This window comes from Morchella sextelata, assembly GCF_020137385.1.
Source record: "Morchella sextelata strain SCLS chromosome Unknown scls_17, whole genome shotgun sequence".
NCBI lineage: Eukaryota > Fungi > Ascomycota > Pezizomycetes > Pezizales > Morchellaceae > Morchella > Morchella sextelata.
Genome location: NW_025408632.1, coordinates 1,326,073 through 1,352,216, shown reverse-complemented (window position 1 = coordinate 1,352,216; position 26,144 = coordinate 1,326,073). Strand labels below are relative to the sequence as shown.

At 52.4% G+C, this 26,144-nt stretch overlaps 7 protein-coding genes across 7 annotated transcripts; 2 read left to right on the top strand and 5 right to left on the bottom strand.

Annotated features, from left to right (window-relative positions):
• Window positions 1-269: 269 nt before the first annotated feature.
• On the bottom strand, window positions 270-628 carry H6S33_004455 (uncharacterized protein; the record flags this gene model as incomplete). The annotated part of the gene is made up of 2 exons (XM_044835818.1): window positions 270-363; window positions 543-628. Coding segments are annotated over 2 exons (180 nt in total), but the record flags the coding sequence as incomplete, so codon positions are not given.
• Window positions 629-1,352: 724 nt separating this feature from the next.
• H6S33_004454 (uncharacterized protein) lies at window positions 1,353-2,817 on the bottom strand (the record flags this gene model as incomplete). Its single annotated transcript, XM_044835817.1, has 3 exons — window positions 1,353-2,376; window positions 2,441-2,676; window positions 2,794-2,817. 3 exons carry the CDS (start codon window positions 2,815-2,817, stop codon window positions 1,353-1,355), a joined length of 1,284 nt encoding a protein of 427 aa, XP_044691192.1.
• Window positions 2,818-3,388: 571 nt separating this feature from the next.
• Window positions 3,389-4,043, bottom strand: H6S33_004453 (uncharacterized protein; the record flags this gene model as incomplete). Its single annotated transcript, XM_044835816.1, has 3 exons — window positions 3,389-3,619; window positions 3,738-3,800; window positions 3,885-4,043. The coding sequence occupies 3 exons, from the start codon at window positions 4,041-4,043 to the stop codon at window positions 3,389-3,391; spliced, it is 453 nt and encodes a 150-aa protein (XP_044691191.1).
• A 1,560-nt stretch (window positions 4,044-5,603) lies between these two features.
• H6S33_004452 (uncharacterized protein) lies at window positions 5,604-6,570 on the bottom strand (the record flags this gene model as incomplete). Its single annotated transcript, XM_044835815.1, has 4 exons — window positions 5,604-5,929; window positions 6,003-6,098; window positions 6,218-6,389; window positions 6,541-6,570. 4 exons carry the CDS (start codon window positions 6,568-6,570, stop codon window positions 5,604-5,606), a joined length of 624 nt encoding a protein of 207 aa, XP_044691190.1.
• Window positions 6,571-9,575: 3,005 nt separating this feature from the next.
• Window positions 9,576-11,711, bottom strand: H6S33_004451 (uncharacterized protein; the record flags this gene model as incomplete). The annotated part of the gene is made up of 2 exons (XM_044835814.1): window positions 9,576-11,625; window positions 11,695-11,711. The coding sequence occupies 2 exons, from the start codon at window positions 11,709-11,711 to the stop codon at window positions 9,576-9,578; spliced, it is 2,067 nt and encodes a 688-aa protein (XP_044691189.1).
• Window positions 11,712-14,321: 2,610 nt separating this feature from the next.
• Window positions 14,322-18,284, top strand: H6S33_004450 (uncharacterized protein; the record flags this gene model as incomplete). The annotated part of the gene is made up of 4 exons (XM_044835813.1): window positions 14,322-14,550; window positions 14,605-14,850; window positions 14,935-17,927; window positions 17,991-18,284. The coding sequence occupies 4 exons, from the start codon at window positions 14,322-14,324 to the stop codon at window positions 18,282-18,284; spliced, it is 3,762 nt and encodes a 1,253-aa protein (XP_044691188.1).
• Window positions 18,285-22,653: 4,369 nt separating this feature from the next.
• Window positions 22,654-24,985, top strand: H6S33_004449 (uncharacterized protein; the record flags this gene model as incomplete). The annotated part of the gene is made up of 4 exons (XM_044835810.1): window positions 22,654-22,889; window positions 23,187-24,167; window positions 24,229-24,478; window positions 24,551-24,985. 4 exons carry the CDS (start codon window positions 22,654-22,656, stop codon window positions 24,983-24,985), a joined length of 1,902 nt encoding a protein of 633 aa, XP_044691187.1.
• Window positions 24,986-26,144: the final 1,159 nt, after the last annotated feature.

The window sequence follows — 26,144 nt, the reverse complement described above, 5'->3', positions numbered from 1 at the left end:
TCTGAGTATGAATGGGGGCATCCAATATCAAAACCACATCTCAAACACCAACGTAATCACACCTAGGATGTCATACTTATCGCAAAGCATGGTCAATTATAGAAAAGCAGGAACGGGGAAAAACTGGTATGAATTGAATCACCGCTCATGCACTAGGAGAGCTACCCCAAACCAAACCCGATTCTAAATCGACAAACAAAAAGAAATCTCTTTTGCTCCTTTCACTCCAGCACCAAATCTACAGGCCCCATGTCTAAGCGATACATCGCCTATTCTTCCTCAACATAGCGGTGTCGGATGTCCTTCCATTGTCTACCCTTATTGATGTTGTCCCACAATTTGTCGGTGGCCTGGTCGAAGAGACTATAGAGCGAGAGTATGTCAGTAAAGATCTCCCCAAGGTCCTATCCGCCTGTGTCGTTTCTTCACCCTGGGCGGATATCACAGAACAGCGGGTGGGGCAGTCGTTCAGCTAACGCCCACATAGGCAGAACGCAGGCATGGCAGACAGAGGCGAAAAACGGAGGAGTCGGAGAGCTTACATCTCGAAAGCGAAAGCGCCGACGAAAACGCTTCCGACAAAGACGTAGTTTCGTCGGAAGAGGGCGTTGTAGATGGTGGATGAGATCTGTCCCCCAGCTGTCAGTCCCGGATCGCAAAACCAAATTCTACCCCCGGCCGGTAAAATCCCGACCAAGGGTGCAATTTCTGCCCCGTCGGAGCGTTAAAGAAGGGAGTTGGCAGGAATACGTACAGGCATCGTGTGATTTCGAAGCGGAATGTACAGTTTGCGGATGGAGGTTGGTGTTTGTGAATTGTTTGGTGGGGGTTGATGGCTTGTTACCCGGGAAGGTTGTGCAAATGTTCCACGATTCGGGTAGTGGTGTTTAGTCAGCGGCCACTGTGATTGGTTGGTAGACACCGAGTTTTCCCGCTTCCCCGAGTGTGAAGCTGTGATGCAAACTAAAATATATAATATTGGCAATCATATCAAACAAAAGGATCTAGGAATTTTTTTTTATATGATATCTCATCCATGAGCTAGAATAATACAAGCAAGAAAGATAACAACCATACCAAATTGAACCATTGAACCGCCCGTCACTAGTACACTTTTAAGAAGAAAGGAAACAGAGAAAAGCCCGCCTGATACCAGACACAGATCCGGGCAAAAAAATAATCCCAATCACTCAACAAATTCAACAAGCTCATCTTTTACTCCTCCAGACCAACCCCAGCTCCAATCCCGACCGAACAAAAGAGAAACAATAAAGTATTACCCTCCAGTATCCCCGCACCTCGCAAACCGGGAAAAACACAAAATCTATATATTAAGAAAAAATAAAGAGCTCTCAAGCCTTCTTGCTACCTCTAGTTACTCTGCCTTTTGGCTTTGGGGCTTCTTCAACCTCTTCAGCCTCCTCATCTTCTACTTGATCGCTCCCGGCCGCTGCTGAGCTATCTTCCTCAGACAAATCGAGTTCGGGCTCCGGCTCCGGCTCTGGTGACGCCTTCTTTGTTCTGCTTCTGGTTGATCTGACACTAACGCTCTCGCTGGGTGTAGGGCTCGATGACTTGCTAATCCTCGACCCCCTAACCCCGAGACCATGGATCATGTCCATTTCTTCTTCGTCCCCTTTCCTACTTAAAGGACGGCTTGGCGGCTTTCCGTTCATCATCCCACATCTAGCACATCCCCACCCCTCCACGTCTTCCAAGCTTTTTGTTCCAGGAGGTGCTAGTCCATTGACCATCCTGCAGTTCTTGCAGATCAGCGCGAAGCGATTCTTCGCGCTAGTCTCGTCTTCTCCTACGAGAACGTCGAGGACGCGGTCATACCAACGTGGAGAATGTATCTCCTCCGGTGCGATTTGACGAGCTGGCGTCTGTACCGTAGTTTGTGGGAAGCTGAGAACGGGGATGGGTGATGGCCGGTTGAATTTTTTGACTGGGTTTGGATTATTAACTCCGGAAGGAGGAGCCAGATGCTGTTGCCCTCGTTCTTGTTGTTGCTGCTGTAGCTGCTGTTGAACAAATTGTTGCTGTATTTGCTGGGGTGAAGGTGGAACCGAGCCGGATGCTCCACTAGGTTGTCCCTGGGGACGCTGTCTAAGCTGTTGATTGTTATTCGGATGTCCGGGCGGGCCTTGCTGCTGTGCATGTTGCATCTTGTTCCTCTCAATCTCTGAGATTGAGGGTGAGATGGGCCCACCACCATATTTTTCAATGATAGATTGTGTGGTTGAGAACTTTGTGGCTGCCTTTAACTTTTCGACGGTATCCCTTTGTTTGGTCTGTAGATCCTCCAGTTTCGTCTCAGTGGTTGAGATCCTGCCGTTGTAGTAGAGCACCAACAAACTCCTTACGCCCCAGATTCTGTTCGCGAAACAAAAGCCATCAGCATATGGGCCTCGAAAGTTATAGTGCAGAGGAATCATACCCAATAGGTCCACCGACCAAGCCCGCTATCTGTGGGGGACCCACTTCCTTCCATCCTACGACAAGGAATATGACGAGTACGTAGAAGATGTAGGCAAATGAGGTGTAGATAGTCCACAACCCCTTGTAACGGCGGAGCTGTAGACGAAGGAGAGCAAGTTTCGAAGTCTCTGCTTGGATCTGCGATGCGAGCTTTGAAAGAATGCGCTCGAAGGAGTCTGGTGAGTTATCGTCGCCCTGTCATATTGCTTCCCGTTAGCTTTCCTGCATCAATGGGGGGGCGTCCAGTAGGACAAAACACAGGGAACCATAGGAGGTGGGATGGGTTGGGATAGGATAGGCATATCAACTTACTTTGAAGGGCCAGAAGGAAACCATTTTGCGTGTGTGTGTGTATCTCTTTCTACCAGCGATGAGAAGGGGGGATGAAGTATTTGGTGGACAAGACTAGCACGACCTTTGGCAGATGGAAGCTACCAGGGCCTGCTGAGAAGAGAGATGAGTTCAATAAATACAACAAAAGGGAAAAAAAAAGAGAATGTGGCGGTGAAGTCTGGGGGTTGCGCGCTGAACCTGTCAAGACGAGAAGGTTGAGAGAAGGCCACGGCGGCAATCCGCACGTGTGTCATTACGCATTTTGAGGTCACGTGTTAAGGAGCCAGTCCCCTGCAGCCCATCAGTCAGGCTTTCAATTTGTTGGTCAATCAAGTTGTCACTAAGTTGTCACTATGTACCTTTTCTTGTCTTATCAGTTGGGATCCGACATACGATGAGCATCTCTATGCGAATGAGTGAGAGCAACCACCATACTCTATTTTCTTTACTCTCTCTCTGTTACAATCGAGTACCTACACAAATCAAGCCCATGTACGTACTGTAACGTACTAGGGAAAAAACAATTCATCTTACACACCCGCGGCTACTATTTCTGGCATCTTATTGCAGTCCCCTATTTCTTCGACTTTTCCGCGCATGGTCCACACTCCTGCACTCCCTGACCCAAAAGGTTATCCAGAACGTTACCTCCCGTTTCGTCTGCGGGGGCCCGTTCCACTTTTCCCGTGTCAACATCTCCAAGTTCTGCTCCCCTCTCATCACAGAACTTGGCCATCTCAATATCCTTCTGCGAGAGGCCTAGTGGGTTGTGTGTGGTCCAGCGAATCACTACTTTATTGTAGACCTGTTTAAACCCCATAACGAGGGGGGGGGGATCAGTGCCATGTTCCCCGGAAGAATATATATACTGCTTTTTGCCAACAATGTTACGCAATAAAGGGAAAAAGAGCCTAAGTACGCACGTTCGCCCATTCAGGATGATGTCGCGCAACTTTACACTGGTCCGCAACTTGGTTGATGAATACCTACACCGTACCACACCCCCATGTTAACTAGCCCTGTCATACCCAGAATCTACTAAGAACAATCATCTCAAGAAAAGCACAAACCATGGTAGTTTTGAACGTCTTGAACTCAAACTTCCTTTCGAGGCCCATCCGCGTCGCGCTCAACGCCCACCTTCCATCTCTCAGAAGCTTCATAGCTTCCTCCTTCTGGCCCTCCTCAACCCCAGCTGACCACAGCGGTTCCACGGGCGTTGAAGACATATTAATGCTTCTTATTCCCCTTGCAGCGAATAAAGGCCTGGAGATCTGGCTGGAACAAAGACGCCGGTAGAGAAGTGCCATTTATCTTTTTCTTTGTTTCTTTGCTTTTAGAGCCCTGGGATCCTGCTCAAGGGTGTGAAATTTCAAGGGTTGCGGCTCAACGGTCTGTATGACGTTGGGTGCTGCAGATCGGGTGCCCTGTGCCCTGAACCCTGGTGACACTAATGTTTTTTTGTTTATCAACGGTTTTTTTCCTTCTTCCTTGTGGTTCACCAACGACAACAGCAGCGCCAAACTCAGCATTTCAGGATTTCAGCTCTTGAACATATACACAACTATCTCCAATTCCAATAACCCAATTACAACCTTACAACTCCTCCATTCCCAATTTTACGCTCACTTGCTGGTCTACTTTGATCTCCCCTGCCAGTAACGGGAGGGTAGGTCCCAAAGAAAAGCAGCAAGTCCCATTGCCTTACCAACAGTCTCTCCGTCAGGAAGAGACTGTAACTGTGTTATTCCCTACTATAATAACTCGGTACCCGGTCAGGCACAGAACAATTGGCTCCCTCTGGGGGGTCCCGGGAGACGAGGATTAGTCCCCTCGTTTCTCTATGGAAGATCGCTATTAAGCCGGAGTCCCATTTGCCAGAATAGTGGTTGGGATTTGACTGTGATGGTCTTACATTTTGTGTTTTGTTAGTTTATGATTTGGGAATTGAAATATATCTATATGGAGAACGCGGTGCCAAAAAAAGGTATCTGTGGATGGTGTATTTCTATTGTGCATGCCCCACGCATGTGTGACTCTCGTGACATGCCGCCAGAAACAGCTGACGGGCGGCATAAAACAATCGACACAAGGATTCCGACATCATGTAATCATACAGCTACAGCAGCGCCGAGATAAGCAGGCTATCAGTACATGGACCAGCATCAATAACATTGCATTCGTGTAGCTTCTAATACATCTCCAAACCTCGTAAAACTGACATGGTAGTCATAAAACGTCGATTAGAAGGATATATATACCTATATCAAATCCCCCAGACACATCATATAAGAAGAAAAGGAAACACATAAAGCATAACTATAACGTACAACAAGAAAGAAAAAGAAACACAAGACACACGTAACAAGAACAAAGCACTCTAACCCCCACGGTAAAAACGCAAAGGTAGTGGCAGGAAAACATAGTACAGATGCATACACTGAGGAGATCTTGAAAGATAGGGTAATGACAGCTGTAGTAAGGGAGAGACTAAGAGAAGGAAAGGGTAAACATTTCACCCCTATCCCTCCCCATTACGAAGAAACGAGAATTTCCTTTAAAAAAAAAACCAGTGTAACCAACGCAAAAAAACAAGACCGACCAGACTCAAACACAAAGACACAACGTAAAAGAGACGAAAACCCCCCGTGAGGAACGCTCGATCTTCTCCATAACCTCTACGCAGTCCAATCGATCGATCCAGCCTTCGGGTGTATTTAGTCTACTTCCTTCGACGTTGAAAGTACAATTTGACCCCGAAAATAGTTTGCGCTTTGTGTTAACTTATTTTAACAGCACTTTCCGCCCATTCCGCCGCTGTTCTCCCTCCCTGGATCTACGGTATTACCCGCACCACCCGCCCTCTCTTCCGCGCGTGTAGTGTCCATGATGCGCTTTTTGATATCGGCAGCTAGCTCGAAGAAAGCCTTCTCGACGTTGATGTTGCTTTTTGCCGACACTTCCATGAATGGTATTCCGAGCTCGTCGGCTAATTGCTGGCCGCGCTCGGTAGAAACCACACGCTTCTCTTCCCAGTCACATTTGTTGCCAATGAGGATCTTGTTGACGCCTTCGGTCGCGTGCTGCTCGACGTTTGAAAACCAAGTTCGAATGTCTTTGCGAAAGGTTAGTTAAGGATACAATGCGATATAGAACATCACAAAGAGTGTTTGGATAAGGGAACAAACTATCAAAAGATCTCTCGTCGGTAACGTCATAGACTAGCAAGATCCCCATAGCCCCACGATAGTAAGCCGTAGTGATTGTCCGGAATCGTTCCTGGCCTGTAGATTAGGGTAAGACCCCACGTCAGCAACAGCCCGTGAAACACCCCTGTAACATGCGCCAAACAACTAGGTAACGGGAAACAAAAGTAAGGGGACCGGTCGGACCATACACATACCAGCAGTATCCCAGATTTGCAGCTTGACTCTCTTTCCGTCTAGCTCGATCGTTCGGATCTTGAAGTCAATACCGATGGTAGTGATGAAACTCGGGGTGAATGAGTCCTCGCTGAATCTCAAGAGACAGCACGATTTGCCGACGCCTGAGTCGCCGATCAAGAGGAGCTTTATCTATACGTGAGAGATACCCATGTCAGACGACCACTTCAAGTCTTTTGATACCAAGACGAAGAGGGGGTGCGTGTGTGAGAGGGGGAAGAAGGGGGGGGGGGTGGAGGTGGAGGTGGAGGTGGAGGTTGTTGAGGGAATATGGGAAGCTTACCAGGAAGTCATAGTTTCTAGAGCCAGCCATAGTTTATGATTTCGGTAGTAATAACGGTGAAAGGTGTAAGAGGGAAACGGAGCAAAGGTGAGTGAGGAGGGAGTAGTAGGAGAGGAAGGATAAGGGAAGGTCAGTGTTTGTAAGGTATAGCTTTAGATGATGGGTGAAAGTCTATTTGATGGTAGGGGTTGTTGTGGAGAGGTGGGTTGTGAGTGACAGTAGACGGTGGGTCTCTGAGTTGTGAGGTTGCACGTCGTGTCTTTGGTCTTTGGGTTGTCTCTGTGATGGCAGGAAGAAGGAAACCGTGGAAACTTTCGGACCCGGGCAAAGGTGAAGGGGGACGCAAGTTGTGGCTGATAGTGAACCAGAGGGTCACAAAGGTCTACTACGTTACCCGGCTGGCGCATAGAAGCGGGTCATGGTGCTATCTGGTCAAAGACCAACGTGCGATTCCCATTCACTGTTGGGGGGGGTGTCAAAAAAAAAAGTAGCCAGCGAACCAGCCAGCGATTAACCAGTCCTGTACCTAGCCAGCGCCCACGCTGTTCAACGCAGGTGTGCTTTCCCTGTCGACGACCTCATGGGCACTTAAAATGTAGGTACTCTATTCTACCTGTGTCCAGTGTAGAGTAGACTCCATTCCATGTAGGTCTGGTAGAAATATTGGACTCAAGCATCAAACTCACTCATGCTGTTGTGGTGATTAATAACTGCCCCTTCTAGCAGACTTCGACCCTTTGCCAGGTTATTGATGATGGCGCTAGAACCCAAAAAAGCTCACACTCCGCGCGGCCACTTGTACGAGCTAGCTAACTAACGACCTCTTCGGCTATTTTTGGTGACCTAAGCAAACACCACCACCCCAACAGTTCATTTGTTGTCACTCGCTCTGGAGAAATAACGCACATCACCAGGCTAGTGGGGTCAGGGCCTGGGTCAAGGGCGAGCAAAGGGATTCACGAAAAATCTAGATTTTCAAAATGACGTTTCTTTGAACAGGGTGCGTTGATATGCTGTGCTTCTACTAAGCTTGAAATAACATAGAACAGTTGACGGCTACTTACTTGGGTAGCACGGCGCTTCGCTCTTGGCATTCGAGTGATATAACATGAGGGGCCCTGCGCCATGTCGTACCATTTGATATGTACAGTAGATAAGATAAATGATATGGGTACGTGTGGTATACCATCCCTCAATACTACAATTCTCCCAACGACCATAGTAGCTCCCTACATTCCTACCGCATCTTCAATGCGATATCTGCCACTTGCCTAATGTCGGAGCACTTTTGAACGTAATATACCCATCTCACTTACCTCTACAATTGCAATGGCTCACAAATCAGTCTCCTACTAAAGCTCTTCAATTTAGCAATATGCATACGGTGATCTGCTCCTGTTGTAAAGACAGCAAGAGCCTCTCCCAACACCACCTCACCAGCCACCCCCCCCCCCCCCCCCATACCCCTAATATAAACATCGCAGAAGGATGCGGCCTTTCCAGTCCCGCGCGTTTGCTCACAACCAGAAGAGACTGTACCTCGGGCACATGTCAATGATCAGCACCGCCCTCATCCCACAGACATACACGCAACCAGCATAAAAGGCCCTATCCACCCAGCTCATTTTTCAACTCCCCCCGCCATACTTCACCGACGCCAGCTTACTACGCAGCTCGACGAGTGACAGGCCGTGAATATGTCGCCGAAAGTGCAATCGCAAATACAAGGCCCTCTGGCCTAAAAAACAAGCGAGTGGGCTCTCCAAGGCCAATGATGCCGAGTGCATCATATTTGCCTGAGCTCAGGAACAGCGCACTGTCAACATTTCCCGCCCCCCATATAGGGCTCTAATACAGTACAAGCGCCGCTTCAATATCAACACATAGGTACATCCAACGAAAGCTTATTACAAATGCACGCTCAAGAACCGGACCTTAGCACCCTTATCCCATAGCCCATCGATCCTTTTTGGGGTTGGGAAAAGGGCCCCGGGGGGGAGGGGGGGGGCGAAAGAGTGGCTAGCACTAACATTGGATCTAAATCAAACACTCGCTCAGACCTTTGCTGTGGCTTCTGGCCCCCCGCGGAAAAGGAACCATAGGATAGGGAGATTACAGAGACACTAGTGCCAGTTGTGGAAACCCAGGGTGAAGGGGGGTGCTCTTGTGGAGAGATGGCCTGATGGCAAGCTTTCGCTATAATTATACCCGTCGATAGCACGATACAATATGCAATCAAGGCTACTTTCTGGAGAGACCCAACTTCCGCCCATACTAGTGTTGTCAGTTTTTTTTTTAGTTTTTTTTGGTTTAATTCATTAATTGTATGCAGCCCTCAAGCTATGACAATACCGCACTGCCCCAGAACTACCCTGCTACTAGTGTTATCAGTCGCTAGCGTAGCAACTTCTCTTATCCAGAACAAGCGTCGTGTTCGAGCTCTCGTATGCTCTCGCCTCTCTTGGCCGCCGTTAACGAACCCAAGAATGCATGTTGGATATGTATCGTTTAAGGCAGTAAAGTCACGGTGTTGAACGGTAAAGAACCCGCTGTCGGATTGAACAACTCCAAGACTCGCCCTACAACAACGCAGCCCCCATAACTATGCGAGTGACAGCCCATGACCAACAACCACAGGAACACTCTCAACCATAACCACAACCGATCATTCCACCAGCAACCTAACCACCCTCAACACACCGTAAACTCTCCATACACACCACCAACCCCAGCACTTCATGAAGCTACTCACAATCTACAGGTCAATAGTTTATTGCTATTTATTTCACGCTTGTTTCTTATTTACACATGCTAACTGGGGATATTGGGACATAAATTCCACCGCTAAAACCGGATATGCCTCTATCGAGGCGATGCATACAAGCTCCTGCAGTATCCTACCAGGAACCAACTGCATCTGGACCTCTCTATCTGATCCATTTTGCGTACGCCCTGCACAACCAGTCAGTCAACCACCACCACCACTCGGCACCCAAAACACCAACAACTAAAACCGCAAAAGAAAAAGAAGAAACTCACCACCTCACCCTCTCCACAACCCTCAACTGCCCCCTCACGCCCCGTCTCACATCCACCATCTCCTCCACATCCTCCACAAACTCCGCCCTGACCCCCCTCGGCAGCACCCCCTTCGCAAACTCCCTCAGCACATGCACCTCACACAACAACAGCCCATGCTCCTTATACGACAGCATGCCGCCATTCTCCCCCTTCAGCCCCCGACTCCCACTCAGTATCCTATCAACGTTCCTTAAAACCCTCACCATCTCCCCCGCCCTCGCCCACGATTTCCTCCCCCGCCGGCCCCCCATAGCCCCACGAACCCACTGCACAACCCCCACACACACCAGCACCCCCGGCGTCACCCCCACCATCCCAAAAACAAGCTCCTGCGACTTGAGCAGCCTGTCGATCCCGCTGATCGCCACCTCGACATCCACTTTCGTCTTCTGCACCTGGATCAGCAGCGCGCGCACCAGCTCGCCGCCCAGCGCGCCGCGCAGCGGCCGTTTCATGTCGCGCTCATACGCGCGGAGCACGGGCGTGAGATCCCCCTCCTTGACGCGGGCGCGGACGGCGTCGAGGACGGCGTCGGAGAGCGGTGCGTCGGGGGAGGCCATGGCGGGATTGTCGATTGCAAAGTCGACAACCATGCGCTCGAGGCTGTGCATGTCTGCGGCCAGGGAGTCGCGGGACATGAGTGCGACCTCTGAGTCGGCGCTGTGGCGGATCGTGCCGATGAGCTGGCGGGTCGGATCGATGACCCAGTTGTTCCAGAAGTCGATGGTGGTGGCGCCGAGGTCGCGCAGCCAGGTTGTGAGTGCGGCACGGCGGGAGGAGATGAGGCGGAGGAGGGTGGTGGAGGAGAGGAGGAGCGCGGTGAGAGGGAGCCAGTAGCGGGTTAGGAGGGAGGGGCGGCCGTAGGTGGTGATTAGGGCGCGGGAGGTGGCGGTCTGCGTGGGGAGGTGGACGGTGAGGATGCCGATGAGCTGTTTTGCGAGCGCCGCTGTGGGGCGCAGGGCGGCGGCCGTGGGGGCGATGCTGGAGGCGGAGGACGAGGGCTTGTCCAGCGCAAAGACCGTCTCCTCGAACTCGTCGAGCGTGGTGTCCACGGTGCTCACATTGCACACCACATTCTCCATCAGCGTCACCGCACGCTCCACAATCCCCTTCCACTCATCGCCATCCTCCCCCCTTCCCGCAGCGGCGTCCTCAAACCCGAACGATAGCCCCTCCCCGATCAGCACCCCCAGCGCCGACGCCTTCATCTCCCTCAACCTCTTCACCGCCGCCCTCTTCCGCCCGATCTCGTGCCGCGCCAGCGCCAGCGGCGACACCGCGCCCACCCGCCACGAGCGCTCATGCAGCGCGTTCCTCACCAACGCATAAAACTTCCTTGCTGTCAGCGACAGCGAGTCGCTCTCCGACGGGGCCTCCAGCCACTCCGCCTGCGGTAGCTCGAGGCCACCGCCGCCGCCGCCGTCCTGGTCGATGGTGTACGGGCCCGGCAGCACGGGTATGCGCTCCATCTCACGCAGCTCCTTCAGGCGGTGCATCGCGTCGGACAGGATCTCGCTGGAGAAGGCGGTGAGGCGGGCGGGCGCGGTCTGCAGCGTGTAGAGGGCGGTTGCGAGGGGCGAGGAGACGACAGAGTCCCAGTAGAACATGTCCTGCGCGAGCGGGAGGGTCTGGGCGAGCAGGGAGTCGAGCACGATGCCGTAGGTCTGGATGGTGGCTTTGCTGAGCAGGATCCATTCGAGCTCGAGGTCGAGGGGCGTGTGGTCGCTGGTGGTGGTGGTGGTGGTGGGGGAGGTGTCGAGGGACGCGGATTGCAGGAGGGTTACGATGCGGTGGGGGTCGAGTGGGCGGTTGGGGAGGACGCTGAGCGCTTTGATGAGCTTTTGGAGGTGCTGGGCGTGCGTGCTGGGGGTGAGGGCGGCGTGGGAGTGGTGAGAGAAGGTGCTGGTGAAGGGGGAGGTTGGGTCGTGGTCGTGGTCGTGGTCGGCGGTGGGGAGGCGGTCGAGTTGCAGACGGTCGAGCTGGGCGTCGAGGTGGACGAGTTGGCTGGGGGTGAGCGGGGATGATGTCAGTGGCCGGTACTGACGAATAGCGACAGACAGAGGGACTACTTACTCGGTGATGAAGGTCATCTTGGGCACCGCTCCAGCGAGGAGTCTGTTGTACTATTAGAGAGCCAGATCTGTCTCACGAGGGTTCGGAGAAGAGAAGAGAAGAGAAGAGTTCGTGATGCTCGGTTTGGGAGGATTCTTGGCGGAGTGGAGGGGTTGGGCACGGGCACGGGCACGGGCACGGGCATGGTGGGGGAATTCTCGTGGTGGGGCCCGGGGGTCTACAAACTTGCAAGGTGCGTACCCCCAAACTAAAAACACCTCCAACATCACGAGTGCGGGGACCCTTGCCTCTGCTTCTGGTGGTCTACATAGGGCTATACAGACTCGGGTGTAGATATCATCTGGCGCTCTAGACGCTCCAGCGTATGTGGAATGTTGTGGAAGTTTGGATACATTCACAACTCGACGCGTGGGTGGGGTCGAGATGTTAATATTGTAGCGCAGCGCAGCGCGGGTGTGGGGTTTCACAAACAGACATCTCACGGGTACAGCACGATACCGCAGAATCTCAGGAATAACGAATCGCACTGGGCTGGAATACCACTTACCCATTGGTCAAGATGACCAAAAGTTACGCTTTGGGTCTGTGGGATTGAGGCTCAACAAGCATTTGACCAATCCGAAGGCCAATATTCCAGTCCAGTTCGATTCGTTATTCCTGAGATTTTGCGGTACTTGGGGCAGCAGACAGACACGGGAAAGATGAGATGAGGGGACTTCTTTTGTAGACTCTTTTTTTTTTCATTAACGCCTACCGTACTACGGATGCGTTGGGGTCACTCAGAGGAACAGTGCTCGTGTCGGGGCCTACAACGTGTATTTTCATTACTTTAGTCCATCTACGGGAACACACAAAATAAAAGCTACAGGGAGAGAGAGACCAGCACCAGAGATTCTTTTCCTCTCCATCTCGGACGCGCCCAGATGAAAATGAAAACAGCCTCTACGGCCAGCACTTTTACCCCCCCGCGCCCAACAACAACAACACGCCAAACCAAAGCCCACAAAAAGCCCCCCCAGAACGCCACAAGAACAAAAAAAAAAAAAAACCCTTTCGTCCCCGCCTCGGCAGCCCCGCCATAGCAGGCAGCAGCTCACCCAAGCAAAGAACGAAAGAATCAAAACCCATTCGGTTTTGTTTGTAAAAGCAAAAATTGAACAACCCAGGAGGCCCGAAGACCTCTGGCAAAGTCCCTACCCTCGACGTGCAATGAGGGTCTGGAAAGCTTTGAGGAACTGGTCTTTGTGAGCACCAATCTCTGTCGCTAGGTAAGTATGAGGAGAGAAAGAAGGGCGCGGGAGGAGGGGGGATTATATACTGTTTTTCTCGGGATGCCAAGGGGTGGCCAAGAGGGGGGCGAAGGGGGGGTTTTGGCCGATGGGGGGGGGGGTGGGAGGTGAGGGTTTGGGTGCTGGGCAGGGGAGGGGACAGGTGGTGGTTGGGACTGGGCGTTGGGACGGGTGTTGGTGCCTTGGCGGGGTGTGGAGGGACTTGGCGGTGGTGGTGGTGGTGGCGGTGGTGGTGTTGGTGACAGGCTGAAACACTTCACTTGCCCTGCCCTGCCTTGCCGTGGGAATAATAACTGGGGGATGTATACAGTTCATAGAGTGCCATGTAGAGAGATCCCCATCCTACTACCTAGTACCTCCTCCATCTATCTACTAGTATTAAAGCATAACCACAGCTCCCATCAAGCAAAGCTCCAGCTCGAGTCCATGAAGCTGTCGACCATAGCTCCACCCCATCCCATCCCATCCCATCCCATCCCATTCCGACTATGTACTCCTCAACAGCCATAGTAGAGATGTGCACGCATAAGTCCCCGAGATTACCACCGACCGGGCTGTTCATTTCCCTGGACGCGCGGCCCCTGCCTACCTAGCTCCCAAGAGCTCCAGCTCCAGCTCCAGACGGCGCCGGCTTGCCGAGACGAGTGATGCTTTGTGATTCTCGTAGAGACACATGTAGAGAGAGAAGTGAACAACCTTTCCAGAGATTGTAAGACTCGTCACAATGAAAAGGATGGAAAGGCATATCTATGTGTCTCTAGAGTAAAGACTGCACTCTCGTATCGTCAATACCCAGAGCATCGATCACTTGGCTTATGTCCTGTCTGTAAAAGAACAAAAAAGACAAACAAAACCCTCCCACCACCACCAACGTGCATACCTCCCATTCGCAGTTCCCTGCGCGCGAGAAACCAAACACCTACCGCCAACATACATCGACGATTCGAATCAGCAATGCAGTGTCTATTTTTACCCGACCAACAGCCACGTGTTCCGATGCGACGCATGAGAAGTGAGCGCGGTAAGGGAAGGAAGAAGGAGGGGGGGTGGAGAGGCTGAACATTAGTGAATCAATGTTTTTTACCCCACAGATGGATAGAAACGTCTTTGAACAGAAGTGTGGAGAGAGACACCCCACCGAGTGATATCCAATGACCAGCCAGAACGGGGGGGGCAGCCTGACACCTTGGCACCCAGAGCCTCTTCCCGAATCCCTGCGCCCCCGACCCCCATACCTCCCCCAGTTCCAACCACCTCCCCCCCATCTCCCCCCAACACCTCTCCCTCCCTCCCTCCCTTCCCCCCCCTCTCTCCTCTAACAAACAAACACACACAAAAATGTTCTCCCGACTAAAAGGCGTCCTCGAATCCCACATCGGCGAGATCGACTCGCAGCTCCAACAAGAATCCCGCACGCGCACGTCCCCCGCCCCGCGCCGGCCCCCCTCCACGACCCGCGGCCCGCGCGCCGCCTCCGTGTCTGCGCCCGCCGACTTCGAGAGCGACGGCGCGACGCCGCCGCGCGCGGGGACGCCCGTGGGCGAGGTTGTGGTCGAGGACCCGCTTGGTGCGGTTGGTGCTGGGGAGAAGGGTAGTAATGGCAGTGGTGGCGGGAGCACAGGTGGCGGGAGCGGCAGGGCGACGCCGAGGTTGGAGAGGAATGGTACGGGGGGAGAAAGTCGGCCGGGGACGCCGAGTAATAGCGGTGGTGGTGGTGGTGGTGGTGGTGGAGGAGCTACTAGTGGAGGTGGAGGTGGAGGTGGAGGTGGAGGTGGAGGAAGCACGGGGACAATGGCAAACAGTGATCTCCCGACAGACGTGCGTGTGAAGCTGCGGAAGCTGGAAAAGATTGAAGCGAAGCACACCGGTTACCCCCCCCCCCTCTTCCTTTCTTCCTCTCTTCCCCCTCTCTTTCGATCTTGCTTGTGCTGATAAGGAAAATACGAAACAGAGCTCCTCCGCTCCTACAAGATCGTGCACGCGCGCAACGCGCTCATCGAGCCCTTCGAGAAGGCGCTGCGCGAAAACACACCCTTCGAGAGCATCGCCGACGCCAAGGGTCTCATCGACTGGATCAGCAGCTTCAGCCTGCGCGCAGACCTAGCGCGCGAGGAGCTCATCCGGGTGAGCAAGGAGCGGGATGAGCAGAAGGCGCTCGTCACCAAGCTGCAGGACGAGGCCAAAGACGCACCTGCAGCCACAACCACGGCGAAGATAGAGGAGAAGAAAGACACGGACGACATCTTCAACTTTGACGACGAGCACGCGCGGCTGGCGGGGCGGCTTGAGGAGCAGGCGGAGGAGATTGTGGGGTTGAAGGCGCAGCTGGAGGAGGTGGGGGGGGCGAAGAAGGGCGCGGAGGAGGCGCTGGAGGGGATGCGGAGGGGGGTGGAGGAGGTGCAGCAGCAGCTCGAGGCTGCGAAGGAGTCGGCGGCGGTGAAGGAGAAGGAGATGGAGGGGGTCAAGACGAAATCGGAGGCGCTGGCTGTGGAGATGGTGGAGCTGCGCAAGAGCGTTGAGGAAAAGACCAAAGCTGCTGAGGAACAGACAAAGGCCGCCGAGGAAAAGACCAAGGCCGCCGCCGAACAGACAAAGACCGCCGAGGGAAAACTCAAAGCCGCGAAGGCCGCCGAACAATCCGCAGCCCAGAAACTCGCCTCCGCCGCCACCCAAGCCGCCTCCGTCGAATCGCGCACGACCGAGCTCACCAGCAAGCTGCAGCAGCTCTCCACGCTCACCGCCACGCTCAACGCCAAGTCCGAGCAGCTGGCCGCGACCGAGAAGGCCGCGCAGGGCGGCAACGCGCGCGTCGAGCAGATCCAGAAGGACCTCGCGCACAAGCAGACGTACATCGAGGGCCTGGAGAGCAAGCTCAAGGAGCACAGCGAGAAGATGCGCAACATGATGACGTACAGCAAGGACGTGCTCGAGCTGCGCGAGGCAAAGACGATGCTGGAGCGCACGGTGGCGCAGCTGGAGGGCCGCCTGGAGGACGCGCTGCGGAGGCTGAAGGAGCAGGAGAAGGAGGGGGAGGCGCCGGCGACGCCGAGCACGCCGTCGACACCGACGACGCCGGCGGCAGCAGCACCGGGTGCGGGAGGAGCGGGGAAGAAGAAGAATAAGAAGCGCAAGAACAAGGGGAAGGGCGCGGCCTCCGTCGAGGGCTCCGTGAAGGGCGAGGGCTCCGTGAAGGGCGAGGAATCGGTCAAGGAGAGCGAGATGGTCGAAGACGAGCCTGAGCCCGCCACGACGTCCGCGAGCACCTACACCGCCGGCTCCATCATCGAAACGCTTCAGAAGGAGGTCGCGGCGCTCGAGACGCGGGTTGAGGCGCTGCAGGCGCAAGCAGCGGACACCGCGGAGCTCGAGTCGCTGCGCGCGGAGGTGGCGGCGCTGTCGGAGGCGAAGGAGCAGCTTTCCGGGACGAAGGAGCAGCTGTCAGAGACGAAAGAGAAGCTGTCAGAGAAGGAGGCCGAGGTCGAGAAGCGCGATGCGTACATCGAGCAGCTCAAGAAGAAATCCGTCGACACGGACGCCATGCGCGAGGAGCTCGAGAGCCTGCGCGACGACCTGATCAATCTCGGCGTGGACCTGACGGACGCCAAAGACGAGCTCAAGGAGAAGACGCAGGAGCTGCAGGCCGTCAAGAAGCTCAAGGACGAGCTCGAGCCCAAGGTCGAGAGTCTCGAGGGCGAGCTGAAGGCGCTGAAAGAGGCCTCCGAAAGCACCTCCGCGGACCTCGAGGCCGCATATAAGAAACTCCAGTCCGAGCACGAGGCGCTGCAGACCGAGACCGGCGCCCTCAAGGCCACCGCCGCCACGCTCACCGCCGACCTCACCGCCGCGCAGCAGCTCTCCGACACGCGCGCCCAGGACCTCACCGACGCCCGCGCGGCGCTCGAGAAGGCGCAGGCCGAGCTCGTCCCGCTCCGCACCGAGGTCGCAACGCTCAGCGCGGCCAAGAACGAGGCCAACCAGAAGCTCGTCGAGCTGCGGCGCCTCGAGCGCTGCGAGCGCGACCTCAAGTCCGAGATCGCAACGCTCACCAAGAAGCTCGCCGAGAAAGAGGCCGAGCTCGAGAAGCAGCGGCAGAAGGTGCGCGACGAGGCGGCCCGCCGCGTCACGGCCGAAGACGCCACCCGCGCGATCCAGAAGTCCCTCCGCGCCTCTGAAGACGCAGCCCAGAAAGCACAGTCCGCGGCCGACAAGGCCGGCAAAGACCTCACCCGCGCGGGCGAGGACCTGGCTGCGGCCCGGACGAAGCTCGCGGCGCTCGAGAAGGACACGCAGGCGCTGCGCAACGAGCGCGCGGCGCTGACGGAGGAGCTGGAGGCGAAGAACGCGCAGTATGCGGGCGCGCAGGAGATGGTGGGCGCGATGCGCAGCCAGACGGGCGAGCTGGCGCAGCAGATGAAGGAGGCGGCGGAGAAGTGCGAGAGCATTGAGGAGGACCTCCTGGAGTCGCAGCGGCTGCTGTCGGAGCGCACGCGCGAGGCCGAGACCATGCGGCGGCTGCTGGGCGACGTGGAGGCGCGGCACGAGGCGCGCGCGCGCGAGATGAAGGAGCGGCTTGAGGCGGCGCTGGATGAGCGCGATAGGGCGGAGGAGGAGGCGGCGACGGTGGGGCGCCGCAGGGCGAGGGAGATGGAGGAGTTGCGGGACAGGGTGCGGGATGCGGAGAAGGCGGGGAAGAGGGCGGAGGAGGCGCAGGAGAGCGCGGAGAGGGAGTTGGTCGGTGCCAGGGAGGGGAGGACGAAGGTGGAGGCGGAGCTGGAGAGGGTCAATAGGGAGTATGGCGAGACGAAGTGGGCGCTGGACAGCATGAGGGACACCCTCGACAAGACGGACGGCCAGGTGCGCGAGATTGAGCGCCAGAAGACGGAGGCGCGCAAGGAGCTGGAGGAGCTGCAGAGCAGGTACGATAAGCTGCTGAAGACGCACAAGGTACTTCCTCCCCTACCGCCTCTCCCCCACTATCACCAGCAGCATACTAACGTCCCTTCCCAGGCCCTGCAAGACGACCACCGCGCCACCCGCAGCAAGGGCATCACGAGCCCGACGTCGCCGTCGCCCGCGCCACGGCCACAACTGCGCACATCCGTGGACTCGTCGCGGTCGTCGCTGTCGGGCGAGCAGACGGTCAACACGGACTATCTGAAGAACGTGTTCCTGCAGCTGCTGGAGCAGAAGGAGAAGCGCACGCAGATGCAGCTGGTGCCCGTGCTGGGCATGCTGCTGAAGTTTGATAAGCGGGATGAGCAGAAGTGGACGGCGGCCGTGGCGGCGCTGAGGAATTCGTAGTGGGGGTGTGAGTGGTGTGGGTTATTCTTTTTTTTTTGTGTGATTTTTGTGACTTTTGTTTTGCGTGGAAAAGGTTCTGCTGGTGTTTTTTTTAACTCTGCTTTGTGTTTTTCTGTCTCTGCTTTCCTACTTTCTTCCGTTCTCCTCTCCTCTGTTCGTCGGCCAGTCAGTCAGGGACTGGGTCCCGTAATAATGTAGAGTACAATGCTTTTTTATCGACTAGCTCTTAAATTTAGTTAGTGCTCGACTAGAGAGCTTTCTTTGCTTCGTTGTGGCAGAAGAGAGGGCTGTAGCTACTAATAGATAGGGGTGTGTTGCTTGCAAGTGTAGTTGATCATTGGCTTTTGAATAGTGTCACGTGGATTAGGGTTCACACAGCTTCTTCACTCGATCGGGCTGGCAGGAAGTGTGGGTTTGGATTAATGCGTTGATTAGCGGTATAGGTCGGAGAATATAGTTCCTATTACTTTTGGAATTGTGCATATCTGGGGTAATGTTTAGATGGCGGGGTTTCTAGTTTATTTGCATTCTTCACTAGTGTTTTACTGTGTGGAATATCATGGGAAGACTCTACTCTCTGTCAGGGCACTTGGCGCCTCTGGACCCTACATGTTGTAGATACTGGTCACATATACACCGTTTAGTTAAAGTAGCTAGTATATTGACAGCTAATATCCAAGTCGACCATCCTGCATATCTACGGGACACGGAACAGACTCCATGTAGTTACTAAACTTGTACCAGGCGCGCGTTTATGTGAAGTGTACTTCTATCCCGGGTGTTTTATGGCGCCTTAAACGCGGCCCTTATCACCAAGGTCGATTCAAGCACTTTCTACGCCTGTGATATAGACCGTGTGACAGTAGTTGGAGCTTGTAATAGAGCACACGTGAGTATCTCAGTCCCAAGCTTTGGCCGTAGGTCTAGGCTGCCGAAGCCACACACCTCTCTGCGCTCCAGTTATAGGTTACACCACGATCATGCAATTGTCTTAGCTCGACGATTGGTATCGTCGAACGTTCTGGAGATCTGGCCAGAGCTACGATAGTGGATCCCCATTGCATGCACCTGCATACATATTGTACGCCTTGATGCTAGACTTGAAGGAACTTTACGATTTTTCTGGCATCTCCCGATTAATCACGGTTAATATCTTTGAACTAAGATGTAATTCACTGAGTGTCAAGCAAGTATTTAACCTGGGGTTCACACGTCTATAGCCGGCGAACCTAAACATCAAGTGTATAATTAACCACACAGTCGCACAGAGAAGGGAGCTGAAACTTCCCACCGGGCCTTCTAGGATCGTATGGTCCCAGAACTCCTAAACCCGGTCCAGAGACTGACGTTAATAGCAACCTAAAGTTTAACGAAGGAGACCAGGGTTAGGTGGGAAATGATCTCTTGATCCGCTGGGATATACTCACGTATTAATTAAGCCCTGAGAATTCTTGGTAGCAATGACCTCACAAAATTCCTCAGGACTTAAGAGTACTAGAAGGTTACTTTGAACGAACCAGGTTAAGAACTCTAGATCCAGGGCAATAACCTTTTAAGGTACGGGAGAGCTGCAGTATTTCCTTCCAGATACGGGGGGGGGCCAATGCGGGACTTGCCGCTGTAATGGCTGCAGAGCGAATTTACCCCGTTTCGTTTGCACCCCGCAACCCAACTACCGAGCTGTTAATCCTAAGGCTTGACTCCGATCTTGACATCTCACGATCTCAGGATCTGAAAATCACGCTGGGTGGTTTCGGAACCACCCCGAGTGAGAATCTATGATCGGCAATTGGGCGATAGCAAGGGTCTGTTATCTTTGAGGTTTAGGATGACGCATATTGAAGCGCTTCTGTGCTAGCTTGCAAGTCATCAAGATGTCTAATTTCCTCACATCGTGAGAGAAACATGAAACCAGAAAAGAAAAAATATGATGTGTTTCCCCGCGGTTGTAAAACTGCAGATTAACTCAACTCAACTCGTGATATCCAATCAAGCTGGTTAGTTGTTTGCTTTCCGGACCAAGGCCGGAGACGAGACCCGTTTCCTGCCTCCACGCGGGGCTGTTTCTTGATATCTTTGTCTTCTAAGACCTTTGTTTTCATGATTCTTCGTGTAACCCACCAATTCCTCACATGATTTGACTCCTCGAATCCTCTAGACCTCAAACCCTCGAGCCCGAATTGCTGGGGCTCGTTCAAGAACAGTAAGTTGCAGGGATTCTCAAGCCACAGCACCAGCCTGAGCAGCTGTATCAGGTGTTTCAGCGCTGCTCGATGATGCAATCGAGCTTTGCTTGTAGTCATATAACCGGCTTGGCAGGGCATTCTCAAGTGAGCACGACAAGCGAAGCCTCAATCCCAGAATCCGAACATCAGGCGCGATATTAATAACATTCGCCCATATCCTAGGATCGATATGTTTATATCGAAGCCTGCTTACTTCTCTCCACCACCCCGCCTAAACTGCATAGGAGGATGTAGGTAAATGTCATTTCTGACCTCCGAATAGCAGGGCCTAGGGCGGCTATTGGAAGCCCGTGATTCAATGATTGGAGGAAGGATGGGGAGAAAGGGAAGAGGCGAAGGAGGGGTTTTCCTTTTGTTTCTGGGTCCGTGATGCGCCGTGTGGTGATGGGGACTCGTTTTTCCCTTTCTTCGATACCCAGCTCTGTTCTTGCTGAGGGGTTGCATGCGTCTTCATATGTAGAATTCCCCTCTTGACCGGGTCACCTTGTGGGTTTATGTATGTGCAAGCGCTTTCAAAGTTCCATGGGTACAGACGAATAGAACAACCCAGGGCGTCCAAGGCAGTAATCGCCCCACCAGGTTGCCGGGGCGTTGCATGATAACTCTATCGTGTTTTTTTTTACTACCGTGTATATTGTATCTGCCTTTGTTCGTTGAGAAAATGCTTAAAACAACATGAGTGATGGATGTATGTGATCTCCACAGCTGTGCCACTTATGCGGTGAGATGTGAACATTAACATTAACACTGCGGTTAATATGCCCCCCCTTTAAACGACTGAGGTTGCTCGCATATCGTGCATCCGCAAAGTGTGGCCAACCCTGAGTCTTCGATTGATAGGAGGGTTTTGAGGTAAAAAAAAAAAAATTCCATACCAAACCAGACTGCTCGTTCGCTGTACAACCGACAAACCAACCGGCATTTTTTTATTTCATCGAATTATAATATTTATATTTGGCCCCTTCGCGGGAATCATCCTTTTTTTTCTCACTTCTTTTCAGGTGCGAAAGGGTTCCTCTGATCCTGACCTTGTGTTTCCAACTCTGGCTGAGCAGCTATCTACCAGCGATTTGCCTCTGCCGAATTCGGAAGAGACAGACGCAGTGTCCAACGATCGACGACAGTCTTGGTGGGAACGAGTAAGCGGGAGACGACAACGGAACATACGAGGGGAAGAGTGTCCGCCGAAGAGACAGAGGAGGGGGGTACAAGAGTAACCCGCCCAAACTCCAGACGATTGAAGAGAGAGCGTTTAAAAAAAAGGGGGGGGCGTCCAAAAAATAAAAAAATAATTTAAAATCAAGTAGGACACTGTTGGAAGAGATATGAAAACCTGCTCTGCTGTTGGTCCAGTAGATATTAATACATGGTAGTCTAGAAAGAACTCACAGGCGTTCTTGTAAGTAGACTCTTGTCTTGTCTTGTCAACAACAACATCCGTCCATTCATCCATCATCCATCCTTCTCTCTCTCTCTGCTTTTTCCCCATCCCTCCTACCTAGCTATCCATTCTGGCTGTTGTTTGTACCCCCCCTTCTATCATCCCCAATCAACCAAGTCTCAGACCTGCTTGTGGGCGTTCAACTATTCTTCCTTTTTTCTACGAACCTGTTGCTTCCCAGGATACCTAATACGTTGTGTTCTTGCTCCGGTGCCTCCTTCGCCTGCAAGATACATAACTCGCATCCGCGCATTCACGCATCCACACAATCCGAAATACATTTCATACATTCGTACATTCAGTTAATCCTCTTACCTGCTGCTGCTGTTGCTGTAGTTGTTCAGCAACACAGGCATAAAACAGCATATCGTCCATTTACCTACACTAGCTCCATATCGCCAAGGTCCATTTCTCGCCTTGCCCCGTTCCCACAACTACGCTTCCAACCCCCACCTCTAAAACCCCTCGCAACCACTCAACTCGATTAACCATACCACGGTCTCCCTTCCAAGAAAGATTCCTTCGGCCATCCTCCGAGAAAGATCCTCGAGCATAGGGGAAAAGGAATAAAAAATTAAAAAAAGAACTCATCCACCCTCATCTGTTCCCCAGAGAATAAAAAAGTAAAAAAGAAAGGAAAAAAAAAAAGGTCGAAAAAATCGCATTAACAAAGGTTGACAGCATGAACGGCGACGTCGGTGTTAAGAAGGCGGCTATGAACAAGGTCAAGCAAGTCGCGACGGCGGCGGCGACGGCAGCTACAACAAACCCCATTACGAACGGAAACAAGAAACGGAGAAAGGGGCAAGATTTGAAGCCCATAATGACTGGCGAGAAGGAGACTGGCAGTACGAATGGTAGCGCGCCGCAAACACCCGCAACCACCGATGCTGCAGCGGGCCAGAAATCTGCACAAAGGTATTTTTGATCATCCCCCCCCTCCAAATTTTCTTAAACCAAGAGTCTTTCCCCCACCACCATCTTTATCACAAAAACCCCCTCCAACCTCATCTGATTCCCCCGCCCTTGTTCCCCCCTCCATCTCTCCCTATCCGTCATCACACTTCATAAACACATTTTCTTTGACCACTTTCCCGCTACTTGCGACTCTTTGCGTGCAACAGCTTGCACAACATAATTTATGGTTCTTCCCGCTTTCCTCATGCACATAACTGACAAAGCTTCTGCCTTCTCGGCACCTTTTTTCTATACTAGTGATGTAACAGCCTCACTATCGCACCAAAAATCCACACCACCCGCGTATACCGTACCGCCTTCCGCAAATTCTGCCAGCTCGCGGGTGTCATCAGGGTCGCGAACAGGCGACGAGGACGAGGGAAACACCGCCGACGAAGAAGACTACGAGGACTACTGCAAGGGCGGTTACCACCCAGTCGAGGTTGGCGAAATCTTCAAGGAGGGACGTTATGAAGTAATCAGGAAGCTTGGCTGGGGTCACTTTTCAACTGTGTGGCTTTCACGGGATAACGAGACTGGCCAGCATGTGGCGCTGAAGGTCGTTCGCAGCGCTTCACATTACACCGAGACTGCGCTGGACGAGATCAAGTTGTTGCAGCGAATAGTCGCGGCGAACCCAAATCACCCGGGAAAGGCACATGTCGTTCAACTGCTGGATTCATTTGAACACAAGGGGCCCAACGGACTGCATGTTTGCATGGTTTTCGAGGTTCTCGGAGAGAATCTGTTGGGCTTGATCAAGAGGTATAACCACCGAGGAATTCCCATGGCCCTCGTCAAGCAGATCACGAAGCAAGTGTTGTTGGGTCTGGACTACCTCCACCGGGAATGCGGAATCATCCACACCGACTTGAAACCAGAAAACGTTCTGATCGAGATTGGCGATGTTGAGCAAATCGTTAGGACCTACGTCAACGGAGAGGAAGGGAAAAAGCTGGGAGTAAATGGGGACAAGGGAGATAGGAATGGGCGGAGGCGAAGAAGGACGCTCATCACTGGCAGTCAACCCTTACCTAGTCCGATCAGCACTACATTTGCGCATAGACATGACGATCACCCGCACGGTGCAGGTGCCTCGAAGCTGAGTAACCAGAGCTCCCTGAGCAAGCTAGTTGCAAGTTCAACGACAACATCCAATGGCAGCTCCGAGTCTTCATTTAATGGAAATAACGGCATGGACATGGATGACCCTGCATACAAGGTTCGAGAGAAGACAGCGTAAGCAACCGTTTCCCCTGTAGCTCACGAAATCAAGAAGCTAATTTGCTGGGTATCGCAGCGACGTCATAACTAGAGAAGTTTCCGGTATATCACTCAACAAGCCGCCAACTGTAAATTTTGATTTGGACAAGAATGAGGTCATTCCTGGATTGGAGAAGATTTCTGTAAAGATTGCGGATCTCGGGAATGCCTGCTGGGTAAATCATCACTTCACAAACGATATCCAAACTAGACAGTACAGGTCACCAGAGGTTATTTTGGGAGCCAAGTGGGGAGCTAGCACAGATATTTGGAGCATGGCTTGCATGGTACGTTTTCCTTGGAAATTTATAGAGCACAGACGCTATCAGTTTTGCATTTACTGATTTTATATTCACCAGGTTTTTGAGCTCATCACTGGCGACTACCTCTTCGACCCCCAGTCCGGCACTAAATATGGCAAGGATGATGATCACATCGCGCAGATAATTGAACTTCTTGGCAATTTCCCGCGCCACCTCTGCATGACAGGAAAGTGGTCCATGGAGATCTTCAATCGCAAGGGCGAGCTTCGCAATATCCATCGTCTGCGACACTGGGCACTTCCCGATGTCCTACGGGAGAAATACCATTTCTCTGACGAAGAGGCCAACCAAATTAGCGAAATATTAACACCGATGCTGGAGTTGAACCCTGAAAAGCGAGCTAATGCCGGCGGAATGAGCGGACACGATTTCGTCAAAGACACATTAGGCATGGAGGGCGTAGGGGTTGACGTGCCGGTAGGAAGCCGGGGTGGTATTGAAGGATGGGCGTGTGAGGTGAAGAAAAAATAGATGTTTAGTGTTTTGCATTCATATCGCATTTCGGTGTTGTTTGTTTTTCCATCTGTTGGGGTTCCTTCCTCCTAGTCTTTTCTTTGGTGTGGTGGGAGAAGGTTGGATCTGATTTTCCCTTTGTTCGGGGGCTATGGAGATTTCTTTCTTTCTTTTAACTATTCTCATTCCTCCATTCCATCCAGTTGTTTTGACTTCTCTCTCTCTGACTCCTGGAAATCTAATTTCTTATTCATATTTCATTTCTTTTTCTTACCAGGTTTTATGTGTTAAGCAAGGCTATGCTGGTAGGATTTGGTAGTTGGTTGATTGGATTAAGGAATGTATTGATGTCGAGTGACATATGAAAACGAAGAGAGGGAGATGGGCGGATGGTTTGTGATATTTGATTAGTGGAGTAGGTTATTAGGCTACCAGAGCTACTACTATCAATGCTGTTACTATTATTACTGTTGTATGTTGGTGTTGGGGCTGGGTTGGTATGGAGGGCGTGCTTTCTACGTACGGGTGGCCTATCTAGAGGTAGAGATCAAAAAAATCTTCTTATTGGTTTATGTTTTAGCATTCAGTACTGGACTGAAATATAAACGTGTGTCGATTTTACGTGCAGGATTTCTCGGGATATAGTTGGATAACGGCAGATGTTGCTTGGTAGTAATATCAAAAAATTGAAAGCGGTAAGTGGGGGGCGCTTGAAAGCGGACCACTGCATCTACCATAAACACAGTTAACCTCAAACGCGGTTTACCTCATTTGATAATTTATGGCTTCAAGTCTTGGAAGGAAGAACGAATTGTAAGGAGTGAAAAATCTCAAACTACAGCTTGGTTTTGAATTTTAACTCCCGGATCAGGTACTACACATACAAGTACAGTTATACGATAGAATAATCGTAGAGCAGTTATGTAAAAGATGTCGAGTTTTAAAGACTTCTAAAAACAGAAGTCACTTGAGCAGGTACGTGCAGTTAAAGATTTGTCCAAGAAACCGCCATGGTGGGTTGGTAAAGAGGAACTGTATGAATCCATAAAAAGCAAAGTCTAGGCATTAAACCGTTAGAGTTTTTCCGCAGTAAAAAAAAGCGAAAAAGCAAAAAACGCAAAGAAAGGTTGAATTTGCTGCAAATGGATCCAAATGCGGTATTGATCTTGAGACGAGA